The following is a 24692-nucleotide window of genomic DNA, read 5'->3' as shown; positions in this document are numbered from 1 at the left end:
AATGCCTACAAAGCCAAGCAAGAAAATCTGTAATAGAATCAATGCTTGGACAAAAGCACTCAAAGGAAGCAGCATTTTCAAGAGTTCTTTTACTAGTTTTTCTTTCCATCATTTGGCACAAATCCAAGGCACATCAGAAAATCAGATGAACTCATAAATTATTAGAAAAATAAACACATTACCCTCAAATCCAAATGTCATTTGACATTTTACGTCTTAGATTAAAAAGTTATCTGAAAAACCCAGCACTCTATCTTCCAGCTTTGTATTTTGCCAGGTAATTTACTAATACCACAGTTAAAAGAAAGAGAATTATGTACACATAATAGTTCATGAAATAAAATGCAAGCTGGATGTGATGAGCCAAGAATAAAAAAATCCTGCACTGCAAAACCTGGCTTGTGCTATTTACAGATTGGCCTCCCATAACTGAACAGTAGAAAATGAACGTTAGATCTAAAAGCAGCCCCTTGGTGGTTCCCTCAGCTTTCAGTTCCTCAGTGATCCCCCTGGGAATGGGGCAGGATTTGCCTATTGCAGCCAGTGCTCACTGGGGGGAGCAGTACCTTTCACAATGGCAATTTCATCTCTAACAGCAGCCCAGAGCAGGCTCTGGAGCAGTTTTGTCTGTGGATGTTGCCCAGGATCAGAATCATGAGTAATTGTGCATTTTTGCATTACTTCCTTTAGAGGAGGGGAAAAGCAACTTAAATGCATGCTACAGTAAAACACAAGCAGCACCTTGTGCTTGCTTCTGCTTGTTTATTATGCTGTGAACAGCAGGCCCAAAGTTGAGCTGTGTCAAGGGCTCTCCACTTTTCCCCAGTATCTTGGCTCCTCTGTAAGAACTTGATCTTGCAGCTCCAGTACAGGGGAGCATTGCTGAGATATTAGCAAGGATTACATCCCTTCACATTAGTAATGCAGATGTTATGGACTGTTGTTTGCCCAGCTACTGAAATATACAGAAATATACACTATAATGGTTGTAACATTACAATAAAAATAGAGACTTTCAATTACCTCTGGCAATAAATACCTTGTTATCCAATATATCTTTTTATATATATAAATATATTTATATTTATATTTAATTCTGAATGTAGTGATAAAAACTGAAAATGCAAAAATTATTCAAAGACTTTTAAAACAAAGTGGGTGGCTGAAAAATACAATACAGTGTTTCATTTGGTTTACTGTTACATAGAACTTTTTAATAATAATAGGAAAGTAATTTTGCTGTCTTTACCCCGTTCCATCCCTGTTAGTGAGATCAGCAATGATCTGGCTGTGTGGTCACCTCCAACACGAACAGAGGAGCCAGGCCCCAGGTGCCAGAACATTCCAGCTGTGCTGCAGAGCCTGTGCCTGCTCTGAGCTGGGGCTGTGAATGTCACCGACAGTAACACACAGTGAAGGGCCACCGAAATTCACAGCACAACTTCCTCAGCTCCGGGCTTCAGCTCCGTGCCTCCCTTCAGGGCTGTGAACCCGAGCCCTGCCAGTGCGGGGACTGCGGCACCGCCGGGCTGCGGGAGCCGCCGGGGCTGTGGCAGGAGCCGCTGGGGCAGGAGCCGCTGGGGCAGGAGCCGCCGGGGCTGTGGCAGGAGCCGCCGGGGCTGTGGCAGGAGCCGCTGTGGCTGTGGCAGGAGCCGCTGTCGCTGTCGCTGCCCTCTGCCGGCAGTGGCACAGTGACCGTGTGTCTGCGCTGCAGTAATTTACTCCGGGGAGGAGCTGCCGTGTCATCGTCATCCTCCACAAACTCACCGCTGCACCCCGAGTCCGTCACCTGACCTGTGATCTGCTCCAGCATTCCAACAGATTTTAATTTGCTTTTATCAAAGCTTTTAATAGCCATCTGCGAGGAGAGAGAAATGGTACGTTAAAGCATCTGCTTTCTTAAGAAGGAACATTAATATACTGTTTCTTGAACATTATTATCACATGAATTTCATGACACTGAGAACACAGCCAAGGTTAAAATAGCATACTTTGTAAGAGAGCAATTCTATTTGGGCTACATATGAGAAACAAGAGGCCAGCCTGCCCCAGGCTACACACACATCAGTACCAGACCTGAAAACAGACATTCCAAAACTTATTTTCACCTCACTATCCCAACAGCATCCCAGCTCTTCTAAACACCATTTGTAATGCAAGTCTCAATGCACTTGAAATTCACAGCCATTTCTTTTACTATTAAGAAAAGTGGCAGTAGTAACAGACAGGGTGACCCAGGTACTGCTGAAGGCAAAGGCAGATCTAGTTTTCCCTGCTTCCAGAGGTCACCTGTCAGAGAAGCAACATCCGCCCTCCCCATCCCCTTAGTGCCTCTTTCTGGTCATTGCAACTATTCATATCTTCCATTTCCACACCTGCTCCTGTTTCTGCTGTACAGTGTGGATGGCTGGTCTGGAATACTGGCCACTGTGCAATGTTAAAATTACCAGAAGAAATAAAGAGAATGCAAGCATGCTAATGACAGATCTTCTAAGACAAGAACGAAAGGAGAAAGTAACTTTTTTACTGAAATAATGGCAACAGTCTTGAAAAAGCTGCAGACAGAGGTTATTTAAATCCACAAACATTTAAATCCACTAACAATTCAGAGCTGTAGGGACTCATGAATTAGTTCAGCCACAGCTGTATGAACTCACAACCACAGAACAGGGTTGGAGTGCTCTGTATCAGGGTCACATATCTGTTTTCTGACACCTGTGTACTGAAATGACATACTGCCTTCAGTGATCCACAGTTATAAAATGTAAATCCCAGGTTAAGTAGTGGAATATTATCATTTAGAAAGAATTAATAAAATATTACAGCTTTATAGAATTAATTTAGTGTTCTCAAGGCTTTTGGCAAATACTCAGCCTTTTAAGGGCTGTAGGAAAAGGAAGAGAATTCCATTTTCCAGAAGGACATGAGGTGCAGAGTCTGCATTTCCAAGCTGTGTCAGTCTAACGATGGGCAGCTGCTGGACTAACCTGGTAAAAACTGTTTTGTTTTGGACAGGTCCTTTTCCTGTTGATTTAGTGTTCTGAAACGGCCTAGCAGAAGATGCAAGGAGAGTCACAGCCAGTGCCAAGGAGGAGGAAGAGCACAAGCTCTGGGGAAGGCAGCATCCAGCAGCTGGTGTGGGTGTCACTGCACCCCAAGCAAAGCTGAATCTATCACACACATTTGTGTCACAGCTGCCAATGCAAATGCAGTTTGCTGTCACCTTGCAAACAGTCTCCTCTTACAAAGCAAACCCCAATTTCAATCTACTGAAAAATGTCTCTCTAGCCAAAGCAAGATACAGCTCCAAGAAGCTGCAGAGCTTTTCAGTTCTAGGTTTTGGTGGACAGGACACAGAAAAGAAGACAGAGTTGAAACCTGCAGTAAGAGGTTTAAGAGATTCAAAAGAAAGAAGTGTTCAAGAGGTGTCATAGAAGCACCACTGAAGTTTGAACAATGATGAAACGAGCAATTTGGCAAACAGGTCAAAACCTCTGTGATTCAATGATCACCACTAGTAAACTTTCTTTTAAATGTACCCAGAGTGACAGCAGAGCAAACAAACATTTGCTGTAATAGAAGAATAATCTGAGCAAGTATTTCCACTTACCTGGTGCAGTAAGTGATAGTCAAAATTAGGGACACTTTTATCTCTTGTTATTGTTCTCCGTAAGTGTTTTTCTCTAAAGAAGATTTTAAAGAAATCAAAGAAATTAAATGTCTTTGCATAAGCCTTCCATAAAAGCCTCTCTCTCAGAAGCTCCACAAGGTGGAACTGTCTCACCAGAGACAGCCATCTCTCTGACAACACCTTCCCAGAACTGCAGCCTGCTCGGATTCCCTGTATTTTACTATGCAATATACATTAGGGCTTAAAAAGATACTGAGCAAAACCCAACCAAGAAGTGAACACCACTACAGTATTTTTAAGCAGTCTGGCTCTCAAATGCTTAACTGATGTACACCAAGTATTAGTGCAATCCCAATTTTAGATACATTCCCAAGCCTTCCCTCTCCACCCCAGTGAGCTTGTCATGCCCAGAACATCTGCCTGGGGATGTGACTGTGCCAGCCCTGCAGGATTAACACCCACTGGCACACCCCCATGCCAGGTGTAACCAGCCCTGACCCACTCTGGGCCTTTGTTAGCAGCTGCACTTCTCCTCTGCTTAGGGGAAACAACAAACCCACTCTGAGCAAGCTTCTGTGCTTACTTGTTAAATCTGTTAATTGATTGGAGCAGTTGGAGCTGTCTGCTTATGGGATCATCGGCTTCCTCACAGGGCTTAGGATGCACTGGGGGTTTAAAAGAATAGGCAGCTAAAATTACAACTCAGTCTCACTTAGGAATTAAAAAAACAGTTATGATTTTAAATTTAACATAAAACTATAACAGTGCTAACTTGAATAAAAGTGGTGATTTATCTTTGGAAATTTTTAAAAATTTAAGTTGCAGATATAACCATTCTTCCTCAGATAAAACTGGCCAAGCTTCTGAAGAGACTGTAATTCTGGACTTTGAGGCCCTGAATTCCAGTTTTTACCAATCTGAATTAACACACAGATGCTAAACCACCTCTTCATTAGTATTACTCATATCTTCTATTGCTCTTTTAAAACTATTCAAAATATTTGAAAGAACTATTCTCAATTTTAGGTGTCAGCACACTGTGATTGTGATTTTCTATTAAGCAGACATTCACAATCTTTCTGAGGGAAGGAAGCAAGAGTTACTTTGAAAACTCATGGGTGCTGAAATGGGCAATCATGCTCCTCATCTACCCTGATTCCTGCTTTGCAGCCTCCCTGCTTTCTTTCTACAGCCCTGGTGGCATCAGGTCCTTTGCTGAGCTGTCCAGCTCAGGGGGCACAGCTTTTCTTACATCCCCAGGGCAGTGAACTTGAAAATTCACCTGAAAAACTTCTGAGGCAACATAGTGGGAGCAGTGGATGAGGCAGATCAGAAGCTGGGGGTGAGAGGTGAGGAGGGAGAATCTGTGCTCCTTAAGCTCCATCTCAGAGGCTGCTTAGGCACATTAAGATAGAGCCATGAGTCAAATCTTCTAAGGAGTGAAATAACTTTGCATCATTGAATATAACTTATAATGTTATTGCTATTAAAAAAGGGGAAGGTCAGAGTTTACACTGCAAGATAAAAGGTAGCAAAGGGATGGTAACTCATCCTTCCCAAGGCACCAGGGCCCTGCTGCAGCCCAGCTGTGCTGTCACTGCACCTCGTGGCCACACTGTGCCACCTCCTGCCACTTGCTCAAAGCCCTCTGCAAACTGTGCTGGAAGGTTCACAGTCACCTCTGTAGCTCTCATTTCTGTCCCAAAACATAATGAAGAATAATGAAGAGTCACTCCCTGACCTGTTTTAGGGCAATATAAATGACACCCAACAGTCACTTAAATCTGTTTTGCTTTGCACTGAAATGCACAGTTCCTACATGGCTAGTTATATAATCTCAAATATGGTGTGTTTTCACCTTGAAATGTTTTTGTAGGTAAAATTCACACATGTACCCCAAAGTAGGTGAAAACTAAGTTTAAAGCAATGTCATGAGTAGAATACAAAGTCCGCTGCATTTAGTTACAGTGTTTTAGGTGTTACCTATCATAAATATGAAAAATAATTGTTCTATTATTGTATGTATAGCAATTACATCAAATATTTGATATAGTCACCTGTGAATTCCTAAATTCCTAAATTCCCTTTTTATTCACACCAGTGGAAATATCATAGGTACCTTTTTTCCTTATCTTGCCAGTAACGTGCTGCTCAGTCTCCTTCTCTCCCTCTGCTGATGTTGGGGGACAGCTTGGTGCTGCTTCTAGCAACTTCATGATGTTTGAATTCTTCATTTTAAAAGTTTCCATTTTCACCATTATTAAAGAAAAAGAAAAACAACAGTACATTTTAGTATTTCAGTCTGTGCAGAGTGTGTTAATTAATGCTTCTATGAATCAATAGAACACACATAAAAGAACTCATTATAAAAACAAAGTTATATCACTCTGAGTAGGGCAAAAACAGGGTTCCACAAGTTACACTGTAATGCAGTGATGATGTTGGAGTCCTGACCTCTTATTTTAAGCTGTATTACTTATGGTTAAGCCAATTTCAGTTTAAATGGTAACATACATACCAAAATTGATTCAGTACAGAATTTTGTGGTCATTAAGCTACATCTCAGAGGCCATTTAAGCACATTAAGGAGTCCTTTAAAGAGTGAAATAATTCTGTATCATTTATTATTACATATAATGTTATTGCTATTAATAAAGGGGAAGGTCAGAGTGATCTATTGCAAGATAAAAGAAATCTAAAGCCTTGAAGGGCAGAAGATAATGGGTGGGAAAAGGAACACTGCTGCCAGCACTACTGATTAGTGCAAGGTGTTCATTTGCCTACATCCAATTTCTGCTCTCTCTGCCATTACAGAGATGTTAATGTTCATTTTATTTAGGTCTGTGCTTCCACTCTTTCTGGACCCATCCTTTTAGTCTAGGATAACTTATTCTAGAAACCCAACCGGCTTCACAGGCCGCCGGCAGCATCGCCAGGCAGCACAAGGAGCAGCATGTCAGTGTTTATACCCCAAGAGCTGGAGCAGCTCAGTGTGTGCAGCCCTGCAGTGCCAGCACAGGGCCCTTTCCCCTGCCCTGCAGCCCTGCAGCACTCACGGGCAGCATGTCAGTGTTTATACCCCCAAGAGCTGGTGCAGCTCAGTGTGTGCAGCCCTGCAGTGCCAGCCCAGGGCCCTTTCCCCTGCCCTGCAGCCCTGCAGCACTCACGGGCAGCATGTCAGTGTTTACACCCCCCAGAGCTGGTGCAGCTCAGTGTGTGCAGCCCTGCAGTGCCAGCACAGGGCTCCTTCCCCTGGCAGCATGTCAGAGTTTACACCCCCGAGAGCTAGTGCAGCTCAGTGTGTGCAGCCCTGCAGTGCCAGCCCAGGGCCCTTTCCCTGCCCTGCAGCACTCACGGGCAGCATGTCAGTGTTTATACCCCCAAGAGCTGGTGCAGCTCAGTGTGTGCAGCCCTGCAGTGCCAGCACAGGGCCCTTCCCCTGCCCTGCAGCCCTGCAGCACTCACGGGCTGGGCGCAGTCGGCAGCGGTGCAGCCGCGCTCGTCGCGCAGGTGCCGCAGGGCCCCGTGCCGCAGCAGCAACGCCACCAGCGCCTCGCTGCCGCCCGCCGCGGCCTCGTGCAGAGCCGTGCTGCCCCTGCTGCCGGAGAGGTTCACCGAGGCTCCGTGCTGCACAGCAAAGGGAGAGCGGGTTAGAAAGGAGCAGCAGCCCCAGAGCTGCACAGGGCCCAGGGCGGCTGCACCAAGAGCCACAAGAACCCACCTGGCCACGTTACCGCCCCATGCCCCAGCCACGGTTTGTTTCATGGATCAGCTCATTCTGGTTTTGCATATCTCTATTACATGCTCCGAGCTTTAGAGATACTTTAGAAACCCCCAACCCTATGTGACAGAATCCCTGCCACCTGCCACATAGAAGTTCCATAAAAACAGCTACCTGTACAATAGCAAGGTAATATTTATCTAATAGTAAGGTAATATTCATCTAAAATTTATCTAACATCTCTGAAGGGATGGGATTAAAACTCTTCTTTCCCTAGATATTTTTGACAGAGAAATGCATAACTAAAAATACTGATCCTGAGTATTGGTAAGCACAGATATCACATGAGAAATACCAGCAGAACACTCTGCAGTGATCTCACCTGCAGCAACAGGGCAGTAGTCTCATAGTGACCATTCAAGCATGCATAAATTAAGGGAGTATTTCCATATATATCCTTTTTATTTTGTTTTGCATTGTAATCCATCAGACACTTTACCACCTATTGAAAGAAATAACAACTTCAGTCTTACTGAATAGGAGTACTAAGTAACTGAGTATGAAACTAATTTTCATTTTTTAACACCCACTTTTAAAAAGAAAAATGTAAGGAACTACAAGAAAGGCCAGAAAATAAAACTCAAGGTGGGTGAAAAACAAATATAACCAGTAACTTAACAAAACATCAAAATCAAACCACCAGAGCAGCAGCACCCTTTTCCAAACTCATCACAACACTTGGAAGGAGTTCTTCATACTGTAATTACCCCATGAACTAATCTACAACTATCCCATGAATTAGCCTACAACTCTGAGTTGTATTCTTGATTTTTCTTGCTTCCCTAGTACTTTGTCTTCTTATCACTTTCAACAACCTTTTCTTTTCCCTCCTGCAGCCTTCAGTTCCTTATTTTTAAATAATTTTCCGCTTTTCTAATTTCCCTAATTTTCTGCTTTTCTTCATCTTTCCATTTGCCTTTTTCCCCCTGCTTTTTCAAACTGTTTGTTATTTTCCTGTCTCATTTACTCTCTCTCCTGTATTGACACCCACCCCCCATGGGCACATACTTCTCCTTCACTGCTTTTGCTTCCCTGACTTGAAGTGAGGGATGAATTATCTGCTGCCTCAAAGCTGCACTTGCCTCATGATCTAAGTGAGGAGTTGAATCTACAGTAACAGTTGAATCTACAGTATTTAGTACTGTGGCTACTGAAGATACCAAGACACAAACATAACCCAGAGAAGAAAGTACAGAGGAACATACACAGAAGATTCAGCTGCACAAGGGATGTTTAAAGCATTTGAAATACAACAGAAGGTTTTTGCACCCTTTGCATTAAACCAGTATTTTAAGTCATGTATGCTTATATATATAAGTCATATATGCTTTCATAAAGAAAAGGTGTCTTCTGAAACGATTTCAGCTCAAAGTTCCCCTTTCCATCTGGAGATTTTAGACGCTGAAAACAAAAACCAGAACCGCCAAACTCATTTTCTCTGCTCCCGGCTTAGTGTGGTCGCTCATTTCCCCAGGCAGCTTTCCATGGTGCCAGGGAGCTCAGTGGCAGGCAGGGTTACCTGGGAGTGTCCCCTCTGGCAGGCCAGGTGCAGGGGAGATGCCAGCTGCGTGTTCCTGGCGCTGGCACTGGCACCGTGGCGCAGCAGCAGCGACGCCAGCTCGCTGTGCCCGTGCAGAGCAGCCATGTGCAGGGGGGTGAAACCATCCTGGTTGGAAACATTCACCCCCAGCCCGTTGGCACAGATCTTGGAAAACTTCTGTTGAGGAAAGCACACAATAAAACTATAATCATGCTTTGTTTTAATCAATGAAATAGCCAAATACCTGCCAAGTTCACATAAAATAGGCAGATGGGCATTACAAGAAATTCTGCTGGAGCCTAATTTGAGGCCTTCAGAAAAAGTCAGTGAAGAAGAGCAGCTTGGCAGTATTTTTCAACAGAAAATTACTTTTATTGTTATCTCTTTTCTTTCAACATGATAACTTAATGGAGAGCAATTCTAGACAAAGTATTCACAGTATTAAAAAGAGGCTAAAGCAGCACAGTTTGAGAGAGAGGTAAAACTGAAAGTTTTTATACAGCTGCTAGGATGCTCATACTGGATATGAGGCAGTGTTAATGAGTTATTTTGATTTATACAGATATTTACGCTCTTTGAAACAGACAATAAACACCTCAATGCTACATGAAGCTTGGGGTAATAAGGATACAAACTAAAATAAATTTAATTCACCTGGAAGCAAGAGTGGCCCAGAGAACAGACTCCCCTGGGGAGCCAGGATAAGGAAAGCACCTGGAGGACAGTTTACCCAGCTCTACAGAACATCCTCCTTCACTCCTCTTGCAAACTGTGCCTGCCTAACATTTACAGTGGTGCACAGCCTTCCATCCTGTGCTTTATACGTGTGCCTGCCTAGCACAGGGTTAGGATTAATTAACAAGTTCCTTCTTCTCACTCAGCAGACGAGTAAATTCCACAGCAGATGCCATTCCCCTCCCTGTCAGCAATAAAATGAGCTTCATGGACTCCAGCTCTGGCATCTTCAGCACTTGATCCCTGTCCTGAGGGCACAGGGACAGCCCTTACCAGAGAATAAAGCATGGTGTGAATGTGAAGCCTTCGAGGACAACAGAACACTCTAAGACTGCACAAAATAAGTGTGTGGTGGCAATGGGGAATTCAGAAGTTAAGCCATCTCACAGTGCTGTTAGGCCCAAAGCAGCCAATCAACTGAAAATTTGTATTTAGGTTTATTTTGCAATGATTCATCCAGTCATGTACCCCTTCAGACACCTCCTGGAAGGCAAGTTATGGAATTTCTATTTCCAAAAAGCTGGGATTGTTCCTTATGAAAAACAACAACAACAAAAAAAAACCAAACAAGAACCACGTACACACACACAAAAAAAAAACCAAAAAAACCCAAGCAAAAAACAACAAACCAAAAAAAACCACAGAAAGAGTGTATTCTAAAGCCTCATTCTATTCTACAGAGTGTGGTAATTTAGGGGGAAGAAAATCTTTGCAACTGAAAAGAAAGTCTTTGTAATTATTTCAGAGCTCTGAAGAGGCTTTAGATACGGCTTGTAGAAAAGATGCCATGCAATTAAAAAAAGACTTTATCAGCATTACATGGATTCTGGGATTAGCAGGTATTCCTTCCTGAACTGATTACTAACAGGTAAGTAGATATGCTGGGCCAGTAGCAGTGTAAACTGAGGAGAATCAGAGGCTTAGAAAAGAATGAATGTTTATTCAAAGTGGCCCAAACCTTCCTGACAGCACTCCACATATCCCAAAAACAAACTTTGAAGCTTTCTCAATCCATTATATATTGTGCAAGTCATGAACACTGTTTCTGTATTCAAAATTTTCAACAATTCCATTAAAAAAAGAACAATTTCATACCATCAGATGAAGTCTGAAAATCTGTATATAGTTAATTTCTTTTTAGAAGAGAGACAGAGGTGCTGGGCAATATGAATGTTATTTCCCTGAAGCAAAAACTTACATTACAAGAATATAAATTATTCTTTTTACAGAATAAATATTCCAACCTTTTGTGCTGGCCCACATTTTGAGCACTGGCATAATGGATGGCAGAATTCTGGTTTTGATGTACTGGCTGTGTCATCCTCATCTTCCAAGTCTTCTTCCACCCACTCCAAGAGATAACGGACCTGGCATAAAAAGCAAATCCTTCTTTAGAGTCCCAAAGTTCCATGTCCTACCAGGTCTGCACATGTGGACAAGTCAGATTTGACAAACACACACTTGTGACTCTCCCAGGGAGAGCACACAGCCACCTCCTGCCATCAGCTGCCCACAGGCCAAGTTAAAAACTCAAGTGTTATTGTTGACAAAGCAGCTAGGAAGTTCTCCAAGTACAGTGAAGTGAATTATAAATGACTTCCTGCTGCCTAATCGCAACTGCAGTGCTCACCCACTCTCAAACACTCCACATCCTTGCAGCTCAGATGATTTGTGCCAGCTCATATCAATGTGAATTTTGCTTCATCTTTTGCTTTAAAGAACATAAGGAATGACAAGGATGACAACATTTAATGATACCTAAAACTTTGCAGGGGCACTGACTTTCCTTAGGCCTGTCACTTAGGACTTGGACAGTTTCACTTTTCTTTATGTGCAGTGCCTCATTTTTGAGAGACAGGCCCTTCAGTAAAGCCTTAGGGCTCAGGGCATTCATGTGCAATCTGCAAACAGTGATGCTTGGGGCATTTAAATTTTACATTACATTTCATTCAATTTTAAAAAATGTTTAAGCAGTACATTTTTACCTTGAAATTCATTAATCTAATTTCACTAAAGACATTTTAGAATTAGCAGTGAGTGTATTAAGTCTCCATTACTACTGGACCAAGCCAAGAGCTCTGCAGCTGTAGTCCAAGGGAATGGGGACAGTGGGATTTCTGAGACATTCCTCCCACTCTGTTTACTCTCACACTTGTCACAGGTTCTGCTCCTCACCACCGAGCTCTGGGAAAACAACACATCCATGTCTCAGCCACTTAAACACATGCAGCTACAACAAATCCTGGGAAGCCAGGAAAGGCCCTGTACCTGACTCTGAATGATGACATAATAGAGCCTGAAAAGGAATATTCTGGTTTTTACAGACTATTGCTTTCCCTGCAAACACCATGTTGTTCTCTGGAACAAAGGAAACACTCTCTTCAAGCCTGCCTGTTTATGGAAGGCCAGCTCAGCAAAGCTTTACTACTTGCTCCATTTGTACATGTCTAAATTAAGCAGAACTGTCACTTCACTCTCCCCTTTCCCTGCAGACTCACCAAGACTCTCACAATTGATTTCCTCCTCCTCCTGGGACAGCCCAATACTGCTGGCTCTCATTATCCAGTGCACAGCTCCAAACATATTGATACCAATGCCTCCCAAAAACCTGAACACACCCTGTGTCCATCTCTTTATAATTACAGTGCAGTGGCCATTCTTCTTGGGTTAAAGGCATTTTTGGTCAAAATATTACCTGTGCTTTCAGGCAGACACACAGTGAACCACCTCAGGAGATTGCCCAGTCCCATTCACAAGGTAACTTGTCATCTGAAAGGTTCTTTACACTGCTGGGTTACTTTGGAATACTCAGCTGAGCACTCTGGGTCTCTGTACCCTCATTCCAACATTTCAGCTGCTCCACAGCACTTATTGCAGACAAGAGATTTGGTTTTTTCTATGGTAGATTTGCACATATCCTTCCCACTGGACAGACTGGGTAGGAGAGCACCAAATCCCCTAGCTGTGCTGAGACAACACCAATCATATAATAATGTGTATTTTTTTTTTAAATCTTCCAGTTTCACAGCATTTTTTAATGCCTCCTCTTGCAAAGCTCAGTTGGCTGTCACAGCAAACACCTACAGCAGCCCTAATACCTGGCTGCTGTGGCTGCTCCTATGCAGACAGACTTCAGGCTGTCAGAACAAGGTCAGAGTTTTTAAATACTTGTGTTTTTTTAATAGATATACAATCTATAACATTTGTCATCCAGCTGGATGATTCTCCTTTTCTGAGCAGCTTCACATAAACTTCAGTAATGAGGAAAGTAAAGCCACATAAGAGAAGGTGATTCTGTCATCTGAATGCACAGACTGGATTTCTATATGATTTTTTTTCTATATGATTTTTTTCTACATGCTTTTCATTGTTGATATCTATTGAGCAGTGCTAGATACTAATTTCCCAGCAAGTTATAGCACTGTATTTAATTTTCTTGATGAAGTTTAGATTTTCAAAAGTGGGTGAAAAGTGAACTGTAATACATGCACACTTACCACTGGCCAGGAAAATGGCAAATACCAGCATTGCACATATTACTGCTTCTTGAAATGACTAAAGGGCTGGCTTGGAAATAATTACTTATATTAAGTCACATTGTAAACCAGGATAATGAAATTTACTCAACAACTGAACAGTTCTTTGCTCTATCAGCAGATAAATTATTTCCATCATCTCAGTGGAATAAAACATAAGAGAAACAGTATTAACATGGCACATATTTTGTAACATGAGTTTTCTCTTTTCTGATGACTCTATGAGGCTTCATTGGCATTTGCTACTCCTGGTACAAACCAAACCCAAACAGGTTGTTCAGAACATGCACCCAGCAGGGTAAACTTGCATTCTCACACAGCTTTATGGTTTTTTTCTGTGAACTACAAGAAAATCAAGAAATCTACAGCCTTACACACATTTCCAAAAGCAAAACTCCTCAAGATTCCTGTGTCATCTTCAATTTTTCAGTAGAATGACATTGGAAGTATCTAATTTTTTAAGGCATAAAGGCAACAATAAATAAAAGAATAGTCAAGACAGGTGGTACCACAAATTACAGAACATCACATCTGAAACTGGTATTATTATATCATCAGCTATCCATTTGAAGTGAAATCCAAACTCTACATTGATGTGTGCCCCACAAATAGCATCTCTGTGTCACCTGAATTTCCTCTTTACATGAGATTATTACCCAAAGCATTCTCCACTTGATACTATTTACAAGTAACTTCCTCAATTTGAATGAGATAAAATGGAATTCAATGATATTCAACAGCCACATTAACACTCACCATTTCCAGATCTCCATCAGCAACTGCTCTCAGGAGTTTTTCCACCTGTATATGAAGAAAATTATTTATTTGCTTTGCTGGTATGGGTATTAAGCAGAACACAGAAAATCCTGTGTCCTTTGCTAACCTCCTAAGCTCATGCAGTAGGATTACTGCTGGCCCATTTCATATTTATTGATAAAGTTTTAAAGGAAAAACCTTCCTCCTTTACGAAATAGAGAATCTGTACAAGCCCTGTGGCCATTTGATGATCTCTGACCTGCTCAGTTAAATAGTACTTATCTGAATTGAGGATATGTGGCCCACCCATAAACAAAGCCATGTAAGCTGATATATCTGATGATGCTGCTCCAGCAGCAGCTGCCCTGTGCATTTCTGTGTGAATCTAATGTTAAAAATGCCTGCTTAAGGCAAATCCCTACCCTAATATACACCAACACTGGCTGCACTCTTGCTGAGCTGCTCTGTGCTGCTCTCATTATCCAGCACACAGCTCCTAAAATATTGTGCCAGTGCCTCCCAAAAACCTGAACACACTACTCCTGTGCCCTTCTCTATAATTAGAGTGAACAGTGTAATTACAGGAGCACAAAGCTATTTGAGAAACAACAGTTTAAGATGAAAAAGATGCTTTCCAATTGTTACCTTTACAGCTGCAGATAACTGGTTTAATCCTGCACTAAAACCAAATATTTACAAAGCCAACTTGACTGTAAATATGAAATTTGTTTTCTTACTTAAAATCTGAAAAAATATAAATACTAAAGGGTATACATTGGGACCAGCATTAGCCCATTTTAGTGTAAGGTGAGGCCAGGGCCCCAGTGGTGGGGAAGGAAGGTGCCTGCCTGTCCACAGCTCTGCAGGGGAACAGACACGTGAGGGAAGAAGAGGTGGAAGGAGCTCTGCAGAGCACTGGTGCCATTCCCCTGAGCCCTCAGGCTGCTTGTGAAAGCAGGAGAAGGAGATTAACTTGTCTCTTCTCTTCTCTAAGTCTCTACTCTCACATGAAGGAGTTGAGATCCAACCTGATCGAATGGGAAAGGTGCCAGTAAAAGGGCAGGGAGAGTCCTTCAGTCCTCTCACAATTCCCCTGGCTCTGCAGAGTGTCAAGAATCATTTAATAAGCTTTGTGAAAGTCTGTTTTGGTATCATAGCAAATTATTCCAGCACGGTGCTACAATCACTGAAGATGCTAATGGCTCAACACACTTGTTTCTATAGTGAGGAACACCTTGCAAGCTGTCATGGAGTGACAGCTTCAGTCACATTTCAATCTTCATATGGAAATCACCACCTTGCTGAGTGTGACAGTGATGTTTGGCAAGGCAAACAAAGAAGAATAAGACTGAAATTTGTGTTCTATTGTTCTGATCTCTTTCTTCAGGGTTTTAGATGAAGAACAGGACACAAACAGCTGAAAGACCAGAGGCCAGATTAAATCTCTCCATTTTTATCTCTTAGGAACACTGCTAAGTTTGGGTTTATTACCACCTTTCTAATACAGGATGAAGGTCCTTGGAGTCATAAATTGGTCATTCTGGGCAGAATCTATGATTCTTTGATTTTTTTTTTTCTCCTAACTTTCAATGTCTGAAAGTCAGCTGTCTAAACCTCAGACAGGCATTTATTTTTAAACTTCCTCTCTGGTAACTACAGAACAGAATACAGTCAACAAATAACACCTGAGTGCAACTCAGGTCAAACTAAGCATGTCTGAGATTATTTCCTCTCTGAAGTGAATTTCCCTCCACTGACTGAGGAGGGGCAATAGATGTCAGAAGTGAAGACAACTTCTTCCAGAACTTGGCTGAATCCCAATCTCTCCACATATACAGCTAAAATGGACTATATACACTAGGGAGGTCTGTGCTTCCCCTGAACTTCCCCTGATCATACAGGATAATGCCACTGGAGAATGCAGAGGTCTTTAGGATTTTTCAGGAGTCACCTTCTGCCATACAAGATGCCTCACAGTAACAGCAGTGACCCACAAGCTCTGAATTTCTTTCCAAAAATAACAACTTTCTTAAAGTACTAAAAGCTGTCTCAGGCCCCAGCAGTGCTACATTTGTTATGCAGCTTATAGATAATTTATGAAGAGTACTTAGGGCAAAATGTCTGCTACATGCATTTCCCCATCTTTCCAGTTCGTTTTCTCACTTTTGCATGGAACAGAACCTTCCTTTAAATGTAAAAATAGAAGAAACAAATCTATTACAATTCACCTGCATGGCCAGTTTTTCAGCTGCTGAACAGAAAATGTGCAGGTCCCAAATCTACAATCCTGGCTCTTTCTCTTTTCTAAGTCATAATAAACAAGCCACTATGACTGGCTCATTTAAGAGTTTAATTCAGTATGGATTAATCAAGATCTGACTGGATCCCCTTAATCCAAGGTGCAAACCCTGAAATCTGGAAAACTGACTGCATCAGTTTCCCATTACTTCCAGTGGTGTTTCCTTCATGGAGCTCTCTCAGCATCAGGCTCTTGCCCCTTTGAGCAGGGAGGCCAGGTGAAACCTGGCAAACAGAAATCAGCTAAAGCTGGATTACAGAGAAGGTCATTAACCCTAAGGACCTCAGGTGTAAGCAGTTTGTAATCTTTTTCCCTGGCTTGAACTACAGTCTTAGCACTTGGGTGTGATAAATTTGTTGCTTCAAAGAAAAATAAATCCTCAATCTACAAGGAGAACTTATTTAGAGTGCTTGACTCCACACAAACAGGGAGGTCCAGCCCTACACTGAGCCTCTCACAGAGCAACTCAAGTGTGAAATCATATTGACAGTCAAAATTTGCATCTTTGTGTTTCTTCAATATTCTTAGAGAACTGAAACTTCTGGCAAGAAAAGAAGCTTTTAATACCAGGAAAAGGAAGAAGTTGAATGTAGTGGTGATATTGAGAGAAACAAACATACTTAGGAGGTCAGTTTGGAAAAAAATAATGAAAAGACAGACTAGGAAAAATAAAAAAAAGCATCAGAATGAGTGGTGATATGACAGACTTGGGAAGGGGTAACAAGTGTGGATCTGAGATCCCACAGGAACAAATTCAGAGGATGCCATCTGGTGTGGACAGAGCAAAATCAGCAAACACATACATGCAAGATACTTAATATATAGACTGCACTTCTTCACTTGTTATAAATTGACTCCCATGCCTATTTGAAAGCATGTCTTATGTCTTAACATTCCAGTTTGTTGTTGGCCAGCATGGCTGTACAAGTCTCTTTTCTCTGACAGATTTTCTCAGCTAACAGTAGCACTTAATCCCTGGATGGGACAGCCAGGGCCTTGGGGCACTGACTACCACTGTACTTTGGTAAACCTCAACAAATTCTAAATTACATAGTTAACTTCAATAAATATGAACAACTACTTCAGAGATGGTGTCAATTTTCCCCCAGAAATAACCAACAGAGCAGTTGAAGCCATACAAAAATAAGCACTGAGATGACAAAGCCCCTGAGGACAGCAGTTACCATTTTCCAAACCAGACAGGAGGCTAGTCCTGAAGAAGCAGTTTAAAACACTGTGGCAAATTATCACTCTTCTAGCTTCCTTCACTTTGCTTACTGTCAAAACCTATACCTCAATCTTACCTCTTTATAATTGTTTTTTGCTTCTTCTTGCCTAATATCAGTTGATGCTGATGACAGGCTTGAGACAGATGATCCTCTGCTGAAAGTTTCTGTTGAGTGCTGAGGAGACCTAAGTGGTGACTTACAGTTGGAAAAAAACAAATAAAAAATCAATAAATCAAACAACCAACCAACCAGAAAAGGTGAAATATCAAATAAAGGTGGTTAAGCATAGACAAGAAACAATTTAGCTTGCATGGGCTGTTACCTCAGAAGCACTCTGTCCTCTTTCAAATGTTAGGTAGTTTGCTTCCATCAATGACAAAATCTGCACAAAAATATTAAAAAGAACCAATGTAACTCCATTCACAGAGGAATCTACTGACTGAAACACAAATGAGCTGACAACCTAGTAATTAGGAACAGAATATGATTGAGCAGATTAGAAGTACCCATTGACAAGTTCATGTTCTATCCCACAGAGTGTATTCCCACTGCTGGAGTTAAAATGGGACCCTTTTTCCTAAGAGTGAAACACACATTTTCTCTTTAATAGTGAAACCCTCTTAGCAGTGAATATCTCCACCTCTGTGGTGTTGCATCAGAAAGACATCAGGCTGGAAGATGAAGAGGAATACCTTGGAATTCAATGCACACTGCAGGCAAGTCTCTTTCATCCTGTTCTGAATTTCTGGGTTTGCCCCATTTTGCAGGAGCACCTCAATGATGCCCTGGTAGCCCCAGCGAGCAGCAATGTGCAGAGGAGTGTCTCCCTTCTCATTGCCAATATCCAGCCTGCAGGAGTGCACATCATAGTACACCAAAGCCTTGACACACTGGGAAAAAAAGGAAAGCTATCAATAAATTATAGTGTTGTGTCTCAGCTCAGACAACAGGCACAATCCTGAAAGGTCTGTTTTTATTGCTGCTTATGTAAGCCATTACCTAAAGAGAAGGCTTTAGTGGTTCAGTGTCATTAAATAAAGAGTTAAACAATTAGATTTGCAAAGCACTGCTATCTTTAATGTGAAGTCACATTAAAAATTGCTACGAACTACCAAATAAAGTCCTCATTTAGAGCATTAAACAATTTAGCCTTCAAATATTTTTATTTACTATTTAAAATATATAAGTTTAGTGCTAATTTGCATCAGTTTAATTCCATTGCATTAGAATGCCCATTTGGTTTGATACAAAACAATTACTTACATCCTCATGACCGTAAGTGCAGGCTAAATGAAGTGGAGTATTTCCATTATTGTCCTGAACATCAGTACTTGCCTTGTAGTGCAATAAGAGCAGCTTAAAAGAAAAGCAAAAGTAGACATTTCAGTAGCTAAAAAATTAATGTACAAACAATTATTGCTCTGCAGATTCCTTTAGGGTTCTGGCATGATGAAGCACTTCATGAGACACTAGCTCTGCCTCCTGTTTCAGACACCACCCTCTTGGCACTGCAGCACTGTTTGTGCCCTACCCTGAGAATACAAAGTCTCTTCTTACATATTCAGAATTTTAACTGACAAAAATGAAATCTCTACTGCAGCAAACACTGCAATATATTCACTACATCATCTACCTCACATTTCAAGAGCCTAGGCACGTGAAGACAACTTTATTTCAACAATGCTAACTGAAGAATATCACATACATTAAATTCAAGTAGACAATAATTACTGTAGTTACACAGTCTATCCTAAACACAGTGTGAAGCATTTAATTCAGCCCAATGGCTGCAATGGTTGTTCTGTACAAAGCAAGAGCAGAGTTGCTCTCCATCTGTATTATGTATTGGACATTTTGTTAATAAAGTGGATGAATTGTGCAGAGCTGCCAGCTGGTTATTACCAATGGCTGAAAACCTTGCAGTAGGAGAAAAAATAAAATATCTTGCCAACTCCAATGATGGAAGATCCTCCATTCTGACAGCTTACACAGCTCTGGTAAAAGCTCCCCAGAAGATCTAAATGCCAGTAACAGTAGCAGACTTAGTAAGATGCATGTATTTATTATTTAGGTTAGGTGTTGTGCTTACTGTAACATTCTGATATCCCTTCTGACAGGCGAGGTGAAGGGGAGTTGAACCGTGGTAATCTGTGGCATTGACAATGGCTCCTTTGGCTACCAGTAAATCCACTAAGGAAGTCTGACCTTGGAAAATAAGCATTCAAAGAAAGGTGTAAACTTTGTACAAGAACACTGCTACTTATCAAATTCAAACAGTGACTATAAACCAAGAGACCCTGCATTTCTTCATCCTATGTTTCCATATACTGCATATTCACTGCTCTGGTATTTGGGTTTTTTTTCAATGTTAAAGCCCCATAAAAGAACCTCCAGCTTAAAGCAAGCTATATATTTGTATCCTACAAGTAACAAAGGAAAATATTTGGATTCATATAATAAGAAAGGAAATTATAGATAACAAACCACCCACTAAGAAAATAATACAGCTTCTAATAAAAGGAAAATCAATTACATAATGAACATTATAATATAGGTGTTACAGCTCTACAATGCATAGCCAGCTACAGGAAAGAGAAAAGTTGTTTCTCAATCTGCCAGTCCTTTAAAACAAGACTGATTTCTGAGGACAATCTTTATTTTTTTATTTTTTTCAAAGCTGAAGAAAGCACCACTGTGGTAACCACTATGGCAAAAATAGAGTCAAACCCCAAAGATTAACTCAGCCATAAGAAACTGAGCTTAAAAGAATATACAACAACTTCAGTCTGTGCTCAGATAGAAACAGCAAAGTTTCAATAGCAAAGAAGCAAAAAAACAACTTAATGCAGAATTCCAAGTTTAATACAAAGGTGGGAAACAGACTGACATAAAAACTTAATGCAGAATTCCAAGTTTAATACAAAGGTGGGAAACAGACTGACATAAAGACACAAAAGCAAAAGGAGGAGGAAACACTGGTGAAGAACAGCAAGCCCACTCACCACAAATAGCAGCTATATGAAGTGGAGTGTACCCCCGGTCATCTCGGGAAAAGGGGGTGATAATGGAAGGGTCGTTCAGTTTCCTTTAAAACACAATGGTTTGAAAGCAGCTTAATTACCCAGGTGGTGGCAGGAAGGAGGAGAGAAAGGGAAAAGCTGCCAAGGATGGCAAAAAAATAATTTTGGAACTTTTTATCCTTTTAAATTGACAAGTTATTCCACAGAGAACTTTACATTTTGTTAAGAGAAGTGGGTTAGGCCCAGATCTGTAAGTTTGATTCAACAGAAGAAACACCATGTTTACCAAAGCCCACACAGGCTCCATCACAGAATGAGTGGGTTCCAAAGGATTCTGCATGTTCCCAATAGTTCTTCTGTTTTTTCAAGCCACACACACCCACATGCCCTCCACTACATCCTCAAGTGCTCCCAAATTCCTCTATAACCAAAAGCAGCATATTTCCTGAGGGAAATCTTAGATAAAGGCTTCTACACAGCTTTCTGTGCATCTGTGGGGTGAAGGGTGCTCACCCAGAAACCAGCTTCTCGCATTTGTCACAGTAACACAGCGGGTGACACATTTTCTGTACAGTGTCCTTATCACTGTCACCTTGACTGAGCAGCCGCTCCACCTCCTCCTGATCACCTGAAGCAATGTGCTACAAAAAACAAGAGAAGAGAGAATGAGAAACCAATATAAAAGGCCTCCTTTTAAGACAAAAAAGCCAAGAGTAATTTACTGAGGCACAAAATGAAAGGACTTGGTTATGAAAGACGTATTCAAGCATTAGAAAGCAGAAATGAACAATGTCACAGCACAAAACCCCCTAATGGGCATTCACTATTAAAAATAAACTGTTCTTGGCTTACTTCACTTTCTATAAAAAAATTAAAACAATTCCTATTGTCCCCTTTAGACTCAATCATGAAATTGAGCTCCCTCTGTGCAAAAACATGTCTATAAAATTACTAAGTCTCCAGCCATAAGCTGTGAACATATAATTAGAAGCTCTGCTTTGTGTCCTTGTATAAGCAAAATTCTTTTAGAATGACAGTATGAGATTAACAGATAATATGAAGTAGCTGTCAGGTGACTACATCTAAATTATTTCAGAAAGCTCTTCCAATTTCAAGCACTAAAAGCTGTGAGACACAAGCAGTGTCACATCTGTGATTTAAATGGGCCACACAATACAAACAGCAGCAGCATTTCATCCTCATTTTCTTCTATATTTCATATAACATGTACTGAAATCCATAAGATTATATTATGTTAGCAAGGCTTTGGCACAGAGATGTACTTGATTCAAAAGACACTTCTAGCATTTTAGCATAAAAGACATTTCACAGTACTAATGTAATTAACCCTTCATTACATTCCAGAAAACTGCAGAAAGGGAGGGATATAAACATGAAATGTGCAAATACATACATATTCTGCCATAAAAGTTATTAACCTTAAATAAGCAGTCTATTGGTGCAGCAGACATCTGGGACAACAAGTTCATCCTTTGTCTTAAGAGCAGCTTGTCACACAGACTCTCAGATTCCTGAAAATAAAACAGATAGACTGATTATTTATACAGTCATCTACAGGCAAAAGTGCAGAACCATAACAGGGAAATAACTTTTAAAAATATTAGACACTTATTTACTATGTATGAATTATCAGATACATGGGAAATCTGAATCAATTTCATTTTTAAGATTTTGAGACATAAAAGACTGGGCACCCATAGAAATAATAAGTAGATGTTTACCAGAATATTTCTTTACTGAAATTCACTGTGAATTAACATTAATGAAATTATGGCAGTACCACCTAGAAAAGAACATAGCAAAACTAAGAAATACATATCAAAGAAAGCAGGAACTGTAAGAGGTATAACACAGCTTTCTCAAGAGGAGAAATTAGGGAAATTCACATGAAACACGTCTACTGATGGCTACTAAAAAAGATGACCCAGATACAACTCTGACTCAAAGAATTCTGAACTCTCTGCTGCTGGCTGAAAAATACAAGATTGCAGTAGGCAAAGCATTGCTCTGCAGCAGATCCATCTGTGCAGAGATTTCCTACTTGGTCTGAGCCAGGCAGATACAGCTGCAAACCTTGCATCAGTCCTTGGAGACAGCTGAAGATACACTTCAGGATGCACTAAAGAATATAAATGCCTCCAAAGCCAGGTGAAAATTACTAAGTGGAGTTAGATTTTGAGGTGGCAGCACTGATCCTCCCATGAAATAAAACAACAACCTAAGGAAAACACTTCCTAAGAATGCAGATGGAAACTTTTGCACATGGTTGGTTCTGAGCCACAGCTGCTTGTGGTTGGCAGTGGTGCTGTTGCAGGATAATGGCTCTCCAGAAATGGAAAGACTTCAGCCTCCATAAAACAGAAAACCACTGCATTTAAGACACACACCCATGTACCAGGCAAACTTCAATGGATCTGGGCTATGGCTTTTGCAATTAAAGTCTATCAAGACCAGATGTAAATGAGTAAAACCAGTCTGACTCCACTCTTACATTAGCAAGTCAGCATGAAATTTGAGCCTCATAAACTGCAAATAAACAACATAAGTCGATTCAGACTTTCTAGAAATTAGGGCTATTCATGTTTCAAAATCAACACAGATGCCTCTCATAAAACTGTCCCAAAAACCCTTAAGAGTTCAGCAAATAATGTCATTAAAAACATGTTTGTGAGGTCTGGAGATGCAAGTTTTTCTCTGTACTTCACAGAAGTTGTTTGTATTTAGATACAGGAAGGTGACAAATATTCACCAATCTTTTCAAATCTTTATACTTTAGTTAAGGATACCCAAGCATATCTTCTCAGAATTGCAAGGCACATAACACTAGTCTCCTTAGATTCTTCACTAGGAAGAGGAATAACTTCCCTAAGAAATACTTGATCAAAAGTTTAACTGCTGGTACAAGTTCCTAATGTCTAACCAGAATTTCTAGCGTGGATGCTCACAGACAGCTTTATACTTTCACTGTGGAGAATCTAAGTAACCATTAGCAAGAACTACTGCAGTTTTAGAACTGCTCCTTCCACAGTGTATGTCTTCAAGGGAAGCATTCCCCAAGTGGAATCATTATTTTAAGAGTCACATGAGACAGAAACCCTAATGTAGCAGTATTACATATTTATTATATAAACCAGAATAAAAACAGTCCAGGTGAAACCACATATCTTCAACAGTGAAATATGGAATGACAAGAATCAGATATTCACTGAAGGATTAAGCAAGTTTAGGCCTTCAAAGCGAGAATCCACTTGTACCAGCTTTACTTATAGCCCAGGAATTTGTATTGCTTTTAAAAAGAGACTGGTTGGAGTGGGACTTTCAGGTATTTTAAGGGTATGTTGTCTAGAAAATACACACCCAAACATTATTGACCTTTTGAATCTAATACTAAAATGTGTAGAAAAAGTATTTGTACCTATAAGAGTGTACCTTTGTAATCCCTATGAGAGTGTTCCTTTGTAATCATCTATCCCAAGTCATCCCCCTGATTACAACTGATAACTTGGAGAAAATACAGGTGGCAGAAGCTAGAAAAGGAACTCTTGAGCACAAACTATGGGTAATGAAGTGTTTGGTGGGGAGGGGGAGTAGGGATCATTTCCCATCTGAAGCTCTTCCCACACATGAAACAAAATGCTGCCTATTCCCTCATGGCTGGCTCTGACTCCCTATTTTTTATACCTCACTTGAACCCTCTGAACTTGACAGTCTTACCACACATTAGCCATGCAAAGGAATGAGCTGGTATCCAACACTTATGAACAGGAATTCTAATTGAATAATGTTGACAATTCTGAAAATAAAATTGACTCTCTCAGGCTTTACAGGCTCCTCTCTTCCCCACAAAGTGTCTCACAAGGACTTGCATGACCTTGGGTGGAGGGATTTGGCAAGAACGTCCTGAGTGCATTTCACTTACTGACAGGAGGGTGAGAATGTGCCCATTATCCCTCAGGGTACATTAGTCCCCTGCTGAGTTTCTTTCTGCAGTAATCTTCATTAGGGATTGGACAGCAGCATTACTCAGCTGCCAGCAGCTCCATCTGAAGCCAGCTATAAAATTAAGCATAACCACATAAGGGGCTGTAATGAAGCCCCAGGGCACAGCAATGCTCCTGCTCACTTCAATCCCACACCCTCTTCC

General features: G+C 41.0%; 1 protein-coding gene across 1 annotated transcript in view; it reads right to left on the bottom strand.

Annotated features, from left to right (window-relative positions):
• Positions 1 to 74: 74 nt before the first annotated feature.
• The window catches only part of ANKRD27 (ankyrin repeat domain 27), a 55547-nt gene continuing 30929 nt past the window's right edge, over positions 75 to 24692 (bottom strand). The window contains exons 13-30 of the mRNA XM_063167677.1: positions 21967 to 22059; positions 21041 to 21168; positions 20510 to 20592; positions 19597 to 19712; positions 18771 to 18863; positions 18200 to 18397; positions 17830 to 17889; positions 17583 to 17702; positions 13980 to 14024; positions 10932 to 11054; positions 8932 to 9129; positions 7735 to 7854; positions 7097 to 7258; positions 5751 to 5859; positions 4215 to 4296; positions 3611 to 3683; positions 1650 to 1858; positions 75 to 1538 (exon numbers count right to left, since the gene is read on the bottom strand). Of these exons, the coding sequence (XP_063023747.1) occupies positions 1478 to 1538; positions 1650 to 1858; positions 3611 to 3683; positions 4215 to 4296; positions 5751 to 5859; positions 7097 to 7258; positions 7735 to 7854; positions 8932 to 9129; positions 10932 to 11054; positions 13980 to 14024; positions 17583 to 17702; positions 17830 to 17889; positions 18200 to 18397; positions 18771 to 18863; positions 19597 to 19712; positions 20510 to 20592; positions 21041 to 21168; positions 21967 to 22059 (2073 nt within the window). The 3' untranslated portion in view covers positions 75 to 1477. The remainder of the gene's footprint in view (positions 1539 to 1649; positions 1859 to 3610; positions 3684 to 4214; positions 4297 to 5750; positions 5860 to 7096; positions 7259 to 7734; positions 7855 to 8931; positions 9130 to 10931; positions 11055 to 13979; positions 14025 to 17582; positions 17703 to 17829; positions 17890 to 18199; positions 18398 to 18770; positions 18864 to 19596; positions 19713 to 20509; positions 20593 to 21040; positions 21169 to 21966; positions 22060 to 24692) is intronic.

The sequence above is a fragment of the Melospiza melodia genome, chromosome 13 (assembly GCF_035770615.1).
Source record: "Melospiza melodia melodia isolate bMelMel2 chromosome 13, bMelMel2.pri, whole genome shotgun sequence".
NCBI lineage: Eukaryota > Metazoa > Chordata > Aves > Passeriformes > Passerellidae > Melospiza > Melospiza melodia.
This window is presented reverse-complemented; position numbering and strand designations above follow the sequence as displayed.